General features: G+C 31.6%; 1 protein-coding gene across 4 annotated transcripts in view; it reads right to left on the minus strand.

The window, feature by feature from the left end:
* Nucleotides 1–1343: 1343 nt before the first annotated feature.
* Nucleotides 1344–12284, minus strand: part of LOC108912991 (facilitated trehalose transporter Tret1) — a 52915-nt gene continuing 41974 nt past the window's right edge. For all 4 annotated transcript variants that reach the window (XM_018718434.1, XM_018718437.2, XM_018718436.2 and 1 more), the window contains exons 2-3: nucleotides 6984–7041; nucleotides 1344–3112 (exon numbers count right to left, since the gene is read on the minus strand). In XM_018718434.1, coding sequence (XP_018573950.1) covers nucleotides 1722–3112; nucleotides 6984–7041 — 1449 coding nt within the window. In that variant the 3' untranslated portion in view covers nucleotides 1344–1721. The remainder of the gene's footprint in view (nucleotides 3113–6983; nucleotides 7042–12284) is intronic.

A 12284-nucleotide genomic window follows, 5' to 3' on the forward strand; every position in this document is an offset into this window, starting at 1 on the left:
ACGAAAAAATTTTTTAGGAACTTGTCCACTTATTTTTTCATGTTCTATCTGCACCCGATAGATTTCCTACATTTTCCCGGACACCCTGTATATAAGCTAATAATGTGCATAGAGTATTTTATACTCAGTTTCAATTCATACATTAATTACAAATTCAATTTTTTAATATGTGGTTCTATTTACCTATTAAAATCATTAAGTAAAAGTAAAACAAAAAAATTTATAGACGAAACATTTTTTTCTATCCAGACTTCCTGTAATTGTAATATTTAATATTCATTATAAATTCGGATATAATTTGCCCATAAACCATAAAAATATTACAAATGTTCGTAGTGTTTAATTAATATAAAAAAAAATTATGGAAAATTAATAAAATATATTAAATATTGAATAAAAATAATCTACATGTACTAACATTTATTATCATTACTTAAAATATAAATATGTACAAAAATAAATCTAGAACAAGTCGTTATAAAGATATAAATATAATAAATATCGTATAGCCTAACTTGGGGAAGTTGTTGAAACAATGGCTTCACCCTAATTAACACTTAAAAGTATAAAATTTCTATATGGCACTATAATATGTATATTCTTTTTAGTAGGTTTATTCAGAATAAATTAGGAACAGAAGAACTGAATTTTTCCTAAGCTTCCAATGTAGTTGTCATAATACAGGGTGTTTCAGGATTAAGTCGACAAACATTTAGGAGATATTTCTCATAAAAAAATAAGAAAAAATCAAGTATACATTTTTTTCCAGAGACGCTTCAATTTCGAAATATAAGGCATTAAAGATTTTTTAAAAAATTCGAATTTTTTACGTAACTTCTAAAAGAAGAAGGCTATTTAAGCCAAATTTGGCATGACACATCCTTCTTATAAGATACCATTTTTCCATAGAAGTCCCGCAAGCAACCAGTGGCGGAGTTGTAGGGACTCAGACTCATTAAATTATAAAAAAAAATTAATACGGCCCTACGGAAAATAAAAAATGATGCTGTTTTGAGATAGAACAGTTTGTTATTGACAAAAATTGTACATTCACTTTTTTTCCTAACTTATAGTTTCATGGCAAAATTGATTTTTCGGAAGAGTGCTTCTGGATTCTGTCAATAAACTTTAGGAAGACGTTCCTCATAAAACCTAAAAAAATATATTACCTATTAAAATTGGTCTACTTCTATGAAAAAATGGTATGTTATAAGATGTGTCATGCCAAATTTGGCTTAAATAGCCTTCTCCATTTAGAAGTTATTTAAAAAATTCGATTTTTTTTTAAATCTTTAACGCCCTATATTTCGAAAATGAAACGTCTCTGGAAAAAATTTATACTTGATTTTTTTCTTATTTTTTTATGAGGAATATCTCCTTAAAGTTTGTCGACTTAATCCTGAAACACCCTGTATAATATTTCATTGTATGAATTTTTCGGCACTGTTAGAATTTAATCGTATATACTTTATACATTCCTGCTGATATAACAATTTATTCATAAATCACAGTTAAACTTGTTACCTAACTTACTATTTTTACTAGAGTATTTATATTTACTTCCAAATAAACACTTACAAGCTTAAGAATAAATAATATCTAGAAGCTATCCCAATTAAAAAAAATACACAAATTTACTCAGGTATGCCATAGTACAGTTTCAGTTTCTCTAAAAGTAATCGCAATACAACTAAAACATATTCCGTAAAATATTTTCTTTTCTAATTATTCGCGAAACCTGGATTATCGATGCCATCCTTATTATCCTTATTTGTGGGTTCTGTGATACTACCACCGCCAAGTAAAGCTTGAACTTCCGCATATGACTTTCCTTTCGTTTCTGGGACAACAAAGAACACGAACAGGGTACCCAGCAACGAAAGACCGGCGAATATATAAAAAGTAGAATCCCCACCAATAGCATCACTAAGGTTTCCATAAAATCTGGTAACGATAAAAGCAAGCAACCAGTTAAACGTAGCAGCTGCCGAGCAAGCTGTTGACTTAATCTCTTGAGGCATCAGTTCGGCGGAGATGAGCCATGGTATCGGTCCAAAACCCAGGGAAAACGCACAAATGAAAATTATAAGACACAATATTGGCAAGAATGATATTTTATCTACTCCATCTGCATCTAGCACATTTCTGTCTTTAAGAGAAAAGAACACCCCCAAAATAAGTCCAGAGAGCATCATAAATAGTACAGAACCCAGCAATAGGATCTTTCTACCAAATCTGTCTACAGATACTGAAGAAATAAACGTAGCTATTACTTGCATCACTCCCACGATAATTGTTGCCGTTGAAGCGGGCAAGGTGGACCCAGATGATTCAAAGATATCTTTGGTGTAGAAAATGACTGCGTTCACACCGCTCATTTGTTGAAAGAACATAAGGCCGAAACATATGAGGAGAGCCTTCTTACTAGCCGTTGTGCGCATTGCCTCGAAGAACGATACCTTAATGCTCGCGTCTTGATCCAAAGTATCTTTAATCTCTTTGATCTCATCGTCGCAATTGTACGTTGGCCCCCTCAATCTCTGCAGTGAGTCCAGGGCAGCTGCGGGTTTCTGATTTTTCAGGAAATACACTGGCGTTTCCGGTTGGAAAAAGAAAACCACCGCGAAAACAATGGGGATTACCGCGCACAGTATCGACAGATTCCTGGGGGACATATACGCTCCAGCCACGTAACTCAACAAGATACCACAAGTCAAGAGAAGTTGGAAAAAGCTACCCAACGTTCCTCTTATCTCTTTCTGGGCTATCTCGCTGGTGTAAATTGGTGCGGCGACGCAAAACGCTCCTCCGGCCAAACCAGTCAAAAACCTCCCGGCGTAAATCATTCCGGTGTTGGCCGCAAAAATAATAAGTAGCCATCCTACGGTGAATGGGACTACAGTCGTTATGCACCCCCATTTTCTACCAATTAAATCGCATATGTATCCTATGGGGAAACACATTAGCATCCCTCCTATTGTGGCAAAGGAACCTATCCATCCCACGGCGTCCAAGTCGATGAAGATGTCGTTTAGTTCAGAATTTCTGAGCTTGTCTGATATGTTGCTGGTCCAGCCCAGGACCGTTCCCGCAGCCACAGATCCAAGGCACACTGAAAAAGTAAATGTAAATCAGTATCAATTTTTCGTACTTTAAGGATATAAGGGATGTGTCACCTCAAGATTTTTAATAGATCCTAACAGATTTTTTTATATTAAAAAAATATACAAAGGTGCATTTATTATAATAGTGACACACCATGTTACTAATATGGTCACAATCAAATACATACAAAGCCAATTAGAAATAAATCACATGTAAAAACATTATGAAAATTTTAATGACTTGGGACCAACTTTCTTATTTTAAATGCAACACCCTGTATATTATTCAGTTTTTTGGATTCTTCAGAAAATGTTAGACGTATTTCATGTACAATCTCCTATACATATTTTCAACTGTTTCGGGAATATTAAGTGTTTTCAGATTTATTGCAAAAATTAACATTAAAAAAAGAAAATTATTTGATTACAGAAATACACACACTCAAAAACTAATAAGTAATAGTGTTTATTTATTAATAATGTAAAAAAGCAAAAAAAAAACATTAATGTCAATGCAAGAGATGTTCAAAATGCTCGCCGCGAACGTCCTGGCAACATCCTAATCTTAAGTAGAAACTTGATTACTCAACATCTCAGGTGTGACCAATCCAATCGCAAGCGTTATTCGTGCTCTTAAGTCAGCGAAGTCGAGGGGTTTAGTTTTGTGTGCAATACTTTTAACATATCCCCATAAGAAGAAGTCTAGTGGTGTCAGATCAGGAGATCGTGCTGGCCATTCCATCGATCCTCGCCTCCCTATCCACCGATTTGGAAATATCCGATTAAGATACTACCGGACATTGATTTAGTAATGGGGCGGTGAAAACGTATCATATTCGCTGGAACTTGTGGGTTTGCTGGATCAGGATATAAGTTTGTCAAAGTTGGCATGACATTATTTTGGAGCAGTGCTAAATAATTATCGCCATTCAAATTGCCATCAATGAAAAAGGGACATATGATATGATCTCCAACAATTCCTGCCCAAACATTAACCTTTTCAGGGTGTTGCGTATGTTCTTCTGGTAATCCAGTGAGGATTTTCATTAGACCAATAGCCGTAATTTTGACGATTTGACGAAGTGTAAAGGTGCACTCATCAGAAAACAAAACATGTTCTAATGGGATCACATTGTTATCTATTGTTCACAAAAATAAGTTCTCTTATCAGAATCGTCTTCCATGAGCTCCTGAGTTGGTTTCATTTTATAGGGATGCATTTTATTTTATTTTAATATTCGAATAATCGATGAATGGCTAACATCGAGCATTGGGGCTGCTTTTCGACTTGAAGTATGTGGGTATTCCTCAAACTTAAGCATAATATCCAATTTGGTATCATCACTTATTGCATTGACAATTGCTTTTATCTGCCTTACATGTCCAAGCTCACGAAACTGCTTTTCTTTTTACTAATCGTCTCTGGGGATATATGGGGCAAATTTGGAAATCTTTCATAAAATAAGCGAGCAACTTCCATTTGTATCCGTGTGTTATCTCCATAACCAATCTTCTGTAGAATTGTTACTTTGTGCATTTCTGTTAAATGAACCATTTTTCTGATATGCAGAACGAAATTCAAACGATTATAACACTGATAATTACTGTCATGCAGGCAGACAACACGTTGCTGAGGCCAGGCGTTTTTAACAAAAGTAAACAAAACTATTTATAGTTTTTTTTTTATTTCATATCAGTAACAAGGAACGCTGAAATGGTTTTCCTTATTTCCTCATTATCAAGAGCTAAATGGGAAATAAGTATTGTGTGTGTTGTAGCGATTTCTGTAATCAAATAATTTTCTTTTTTAATGTTAATTTTTGCAATAAATCTGAAAATACTTAATATTTCCAAAACAGTTGAACACAATAGGACATTGCACATGAAAAAGTTCTTGTTGAAAAAAAATGTTTTTTCGAACACGCCCTCTTGTATTTATTATTGAGTTTATTCCATTTAGCTGATACACACTGTATATAAAGACATAAGTAGTATAAAGCATGTCGATGTTTGGAAAATGTAACTTGTAATATAGCATCTGCCCTATTCAGTTACTGCACGAGTCTGGTATTGTAATTTCCCATTTTGGTGATCAGAATTGGCCGCCCAGATCAAGCGATTTAAAGCCTTTGGGTTTTTTGAAGTCTTAGGTTTATCCCAACAAGCCCATGACCATCCACGAATTGAAGAAGGAAATTGGAAAATTTCGACAAATGAATGCGTCTGTGTCAGCAAAGCCATGGAGGCCATTTACCCGATATGCTATTCTATACATAATCCTATACTGTATACTTTATGAATCAATAAAAAAATTACAATTTTTAATTAAAAACCTGTGTTTTCTATCAAAATTACTTCTTACGTGAGCTTTGAGACACCATTTACTATTATTTTTATGAAAAGAATCACCCACAACAATTTTTGCAAGATCCCGTACAGAAAGTGCCCAAATTTGGATTAACCTGGTTTTGTTTTAATTCCTTAAACTATTGCAATAAAAATTATGATTTATTAACAGACAATGCTATGTTTTTGAGCTTCAGCCATAAAAGTACCTGACATGTTTTATTTATAACAGACTTTCCCTTAATCTTAATCAATCAAGTTACTTTTTTAGGATAAAAAACAAAAGATGATTTACTACCGGTATTATTTTTAATTGAATCTCATTTGTAACACTTTTCTTAGTAACTCTAGTACCTACTATATACTGCATCAATAAGTAATTAGTGCTTCTCAAGTAGATAAGAGTTACATGTTGCAGTTGTTTTTTTTTTTCAAATATTCGCAATTCTTTTATTTCTTTTATTATGTAGTTTGATAACTGTTGGCGTCTTAATAAAATATATTATTCGGGTACTATTGCATACTCAAGTCCAGGGTGATCGACTTATATTAGGAAATATATATGTTATACATATATGTTATATTTTCAATTATCCTCATCATTTGTAAATTGTAAAATACATTGTAGTTATATATCCACATCGTCCAGAAACGCTCTGGCATTTTTTCTCGAAAAAGAAATTTTAAATGTAAGATTTCTTTTTATTTAGCATTTTTTCGTTTGAATGTTTTCAAAACATTTGCAATTGAAAATAATTTTCTTGAAATTCTCGCCTTGATTGCATAACGCTTGTATGTATGTATGTATGTCGGAAGGTGGTGGAATTATTTTTCCACCGCGGCACTTATGCCTTAGGCCCCTTGTACACCCTCCCTCATTACTCGTGTACTTTTCTTCAAACCATCCTACTTACTACACGGGAGCTTGGTGGCAAAGTCTCGTACAGTTTGTGTATGATAGCATGATCTTGAGTTACAGAGATTTTCTGTGCTCTGTTCTCATTACCATTTATCGGGGACCACTCGCATGCGGAAAATCTTGAGCGACCCAGGTCTCTGGTAGGCTGCCACAGCCGCGTCTCTGAGCCTGCCTTAGGTCACCCATCCAAATTCTAGCTTGCGTCTGTGATGCTTACCTCTGCAGATCGAAATCCACCGGCCAAGACACCCGGCTAGGCAGTCCCCTTGCATAACGCTTATTCGAACTTTTTCTTCGATATTCACGTATATACAATTATTTTCCATTTTTTAAAGAGCCTCGTTTGGATCGACATGTTTACTGGATATTACAATGTCAAATAGAAACGGAGCATTTTTTTAAATTAGTTCTTTGTATCTTAAAAGAGAAATTTTAAAGCAATTCTTACCTTTTTTTATCAGATTGAGACAGTTTTTTTTTAATTTTATTTTAATAAGAACAATTAAAATTTGTGTTATCAGTTAATCCGGATTTAATTATAAAGTCGCCATAAGGCGTGATTAAAATTTCCATTTTCTAGGAATTTCGACAAATAAAATTGACTATAGACTCACCAGACAATGCAGCTATGTACTGTGGAAGCTTCTTTCCCTGGGAATCTCCCATTTTATTCTGAAAAAAATATATTCAATATTACTAGAAGATATAACGATGTTTAATTGTACAGTTGATTGTTTTAAGTTTTATATAAATTACACAAGAATTTGATTGGAACTTGCACGTTTCTTGATTTATATCATTTTACTTGTTAATTCTATTTTATCAATTATTCATTCATGTATTGATTTGTATCTGATTTGATAAAAATGAGTATTAGAAAATATATATTTATAGACTGTTATTTCCAGTGACGAAATAACTGATTTCGGATCTTGGCAAAAAATATTTCAATGAATCATGCCCATTATTTCTGATAATATACAATAAATTATAAAAATTTACAAGTTACCCGAACAATTTTAATTCGCTCATTAAAATTTTATTTTGATATATAGAAGTTTGTGCTAAATAGGATTGAATAAGCGATTTATATGAAAATTTAGAACTTTCTTTTAGAGCTCCATAAATTTGTGGTCTGTAACCGATAACAAATTTATTTATTTTTAAACTACAAATTAATTAGTTGTAAGTAGATGTTTAAAAATATGTTGAAATATAAATTTTGTCACGAGGCCATGTTCCTGTCCTCCATCTTCTCGATTATCGATAGCACTAAATGACGTCACGAATTATTAAGGCCCAAACACCCGTTTAAAACATTTATTTTGAGCGCCAAACTTGAATAATTAATTATTAATTAGCAACCTCTAAGAGATTTCTAATGATTACAGATTATTTCTAAATATTTAAAAAATATATGCAGATAGATGAAACAGAACATACAGTTATCATTAAGAGGGAAGGAAATAGTAAATATTGCAAAGATAGTACAACAGTTTTGTGACATGGAAATTCATATTACAATTGTGAATTTAAAGAAGTTGAAAAGGACAAATTTTCCTATATTTTAAACATATTGTTTTACTAGTTTTTGTACTTTATGTTAATTTAAATACACACTATATAACGGCGTAGTTCCTGTAGTAACTATGCAGAAACATATACAATTCATTGTATGGTTCCATGATACAAATCCGTTTATTGTTTGTTTCCTATCTAATTAACGAAAATGTTTAATTTTATGTTTATTCATACAGTAACGTCAACGCTACTTCAGTTTAATATTTAAGAAACTCAAACGAAGTATGACAAATGAAAAAGTAAGTACGCAATTTACTGACTTTTCTTTTTTATAAGTATAGGTACTTTATATTAAGATAACAATGGAAAGAAAGAGACTTTTTAGGAAATAGTGAATGTATTAGTGTGCAGATTTATCATCATTCTACTCATGATATCAACCATTCAAAAAAAAAAACAAATATCCCGAAAATAAATTAATTTACATGCAGAGAAAGTAAATGAAAGTTCACGTTACATAACTAGTAGAACCTAAATATATAACAATAAAAAATAATGATTACATTTAGTAGTAAAAAGTAAAGAAGTATTTAATAATTTCTGGTTTAACCTGAAATTCAGAGAAACATTTTCAGTACATGGGGTCGACTGTAAAAAAGAATAATAAATAAAACATCCTGTGCCATTAATAAACATATGACATACAAGGTAATCCTAAATAATCCTTTTAAAAATAATTAGAGATTAGAGTCTATCCGCACGCCCCTGGTAAGGTGATTAAATTGACAATACTAAAATATGAAGTATTTCGTAAAATTAAATTTATGGCTGTTTTTTTTTAGAGAACGTTCTTAAACATTTTTTTTTGTCATTGCATTTGCAGTAGCTCTCAACGCTCACGCTCTCAAACTGTATACATAAAATTCTTAATGTCAACAAGGCTATTAATTGCCATAATGAGAAACAGTTGATTACTTTGTTGTATGAGACCCCGTACATACAGGAATTTTTCAATACAGAAGGTAAACTAATTTTGAGGCATTTATTGAAAAATTATTGAAAATCAATACAAATTCCTGATTAGGATAGTTACACTTATAATAAAGTTAGAAAAAATAATAATCTAGAAAAGCTTCAAGGAATTGTTTTTTGTCTTTCTTTGTTTGGGAATAGCTACAATACTTCTTTCATTTTATTATTGCAGAGAGAGGCTAGTATCCCTAGTTTACCATTGTTTATGACAATTATTCATGAGCCTTTTTTACTTACTTATATAAATGTGAATACTAACGAATAATAAAAGTATTTCCAATGTTAATAGAAAACGACATTAACTTAAACTTAGCAAACGTAAATTGCAAATAAATCTCGTTTGATGGTCTATCTAATCTTCCCTCGATAAAGTTCATAAAAAACACAAAGACCATGTTTGATTTTCTTCCCTGCACGTTTCTGTTAGATCCTATCATAAATACCTGTAGCATTAGGAAACGATAAACAATAACATTAAATATTTATACATTTTATCGAACCCGTATTTTTCTTGTTTGATACACTTGATGGATTACATTTATTAACTAAAATCAGGTCGTATAATGCTCAGGTACAGTATATTGGTACAGATAAAGTTATTTTGCAATATACTGTAATTTGCTACGTTCGAGCCATAATCAATAACGAAATATAATACCCGCTGATAAAAAACGCCTCATTATTTTTCCAGTGGACGTGTTGCTCTAATATAACAATCATCTCTATTATTAGGGTGTTTAATAAACTCTTTTGGAAAATAATCCGACATCGAGTGGAATAGCTAGATTGCCCGATAAGATTAGTGTACATCCATTTAAAATTTCATTTTTTTATTTGTTAGAAGATCAACTTCAAATCTAAACTGATAAAACATACGAAATGAGCATGACATATTTTCTAAAAATGTCACGAGAAATTTTACTTACACTTTAATTTTTTTAAATTAAAAAATTAAAAATGTGTGCATATCTAAATATTGGTTTTGGGGAATAAGTATTGTCCGTGTCGGTTTTTTCCGGATATCTCCGGAAATACCCGGAATTTTAAAACTTTCTAAACGGCGTATTGTTTGGTATAAAAAAACACAACTTTTTTCTAATTTGAGCCACTCCGTATCTCTTACCGTTTCCTAGATCCTAATGCTATGCCATCCTTATTTTATACACACTGTATATCTAAGAACTCATCAAAATTTAAAAAAAAATAAGTACACTAATCGATCCTACGGAAAAACAATTATTATTTATTTTATTTATTCTTTATTCGACTTAGATGTTTATAGCAATACTGTACAAAAATAAAGTTTTGGGTCAAACAATGAGACACAGTTTTTTGTATTTTTTTTCTGTACAATTGAATGGTATAATCAGATTTTGAATTTTTTTTTAATTTAAACAAATGTATCAACAATTACTGAAAAATTCATTGCTGCAAGTAATTTTTTATTATTTTGCATTTTTAAGCATGTTTTTGAAATGTGATTACAAATTTTTTCATTTTTTCATCAAAAAGTATATGCCAAAACGAAAAAAATGATCACCGGCAGAACTCTGTACGATGAATTTAATAAGTAGAATATTTCTTTGAAAAATAGTGTTTCAGACCGGAAAGAATGAGTATCTCGGAAACTTCTTGATTTTTTTATCTAAAAAATTTGTGGTTATTTAAGACACAGAAAGATATACTTTCACCAAGTTTCATCAAAATTAAATTATTTTTGCGGAAATGAGAAATAAAAAAACGAAAAATAAGAAAATAAACCGTTTTTCGCATTGTTCTTAGAAATTTTAAGGTTGCCATAAAAAGTGACCTCCAAAAAAGTTGAAGATTTTTTCATGATCTACAACTTTTGTATTAGGTACTTTTTTGTTTGACGTCAACTTTCGCCAGAATTTTTTTTTCTTTTCATTTATTATAAGCCCCTTTTCCATTTCCACTCATAAAAGTCCAGGTAACAATTTTCAATTTTCTTTTTTTTTTACCCTCTAAGTGAGTTATTTCAATCTGTCTAGTATCCCAATGTGTTTTTTGAATGATTGTATTTATGTTTGAGAGAATTTTTCTCTTATTTCAGACAATTTATAGTGTTATACGTTATTATCATTATAAAATAATGAACTAAATACATTAAAAAAAATATAGATTAATCAATATCGTTTGAAAGATAACAACGCTATCAAAATTGTGTAATCTGTGATTTCACTGTTAATATACAGTTGGATTAAAGTAGTGTAACAATACGTCAATTTGCGATTTTGTTTTACGGAACATAATGAACATTATTGAAGTAATTTACAATATATTTTTGATATACAACACAATATTTATAAAAGCAGTGGTGGCTCGTATTTCTATAAACAGAGATTGATTTTAAACAGTTAAAACCGCTCAAATGATTTAAGTACATAACAAATCGATCCTTTTGAAATGTATGTCTACTATTTTTCTAAATTTGGTACAGCTAAAGCTCTTAACCTTTATTGTCTCATTGTATGAAATATTTCTTGAACTAAAAAAGCGCCAACGGAAATAATTAAATCACTAAGAACGAATGATATAAAGAGATCCTTTAGATCCGAAACCTTGCTGACCTTCAAATACATAGAAATCAAATATTTCTGAAACTAGAAGTGCCCAAACAATAACAATTAAGGCTCTAAGAAGCATTAACCAATAACATCAAATTTATTTAGATTCGAAACGTTTTGGGGGCTGAATTTAAATAGAAAATCTGGATTTAGTCGAAATAAATCACTCGAAAGCTAAGCAAGTATAAACGAAAAAACATTGAGGTACTAAAGAAACACTACCAAGGCACTAAAGACACCAAATTTTTATTGAAAATTCGATATTTCTAGAGCTAAGTTCACCGACTATATATATGACCCTATGACTATAATGATTGATGACTCTATACACGGTGTTAAAAAAAGAGTGTAAAATATTTCAGGAGGTAATAGTATGAACCAAAATAAGCAGAAAAGTCTTAATAAACATGGGTCCGCAAAGTAACGGTTGCGGAGATATGGACCACTATTCGTTTTTCAAACATTTTATTTTATTAGGAATAAACCGACAAAGGAAGCTTTTAACAAACAAAAAACAAAGTTACAGAAGATGTTCAAAGTGCCCTCCGTCCATTTCCAAGCAGGCACGACATCTTCGTCTCAACGATATTCGAACTCTTTCGAAAACACCCTCCTTGGTTTGGATTTCTTGACACTTTTGATTAATCCGTAGCTGCAGCTCTTCCAGGCTATTTACAGGAGTACCATACACTAATGTCTTCAAATATCCCCAAACAAAGAAATCTAGAGGGTTCAGATCAGGCGATCTTGGAGGCCATAAAACAGGTCCGGCCC

This window comes from Anoplophora glabripennis, unplaced genomic scaffold, assembly GCF_000390285.2.
Source record: "Anoplophora glabripennis isolate ALB-LARVAE unplaced genomic scaffold, Agla_2.0 scaffold253, whole genome shotgun sequence".
NCBI lineage: Eukaryota > Metazoa > Arthropoda > Insecta > Coleoptera > Cerambycidae > Anoplophora > Anoplophora glabripennis.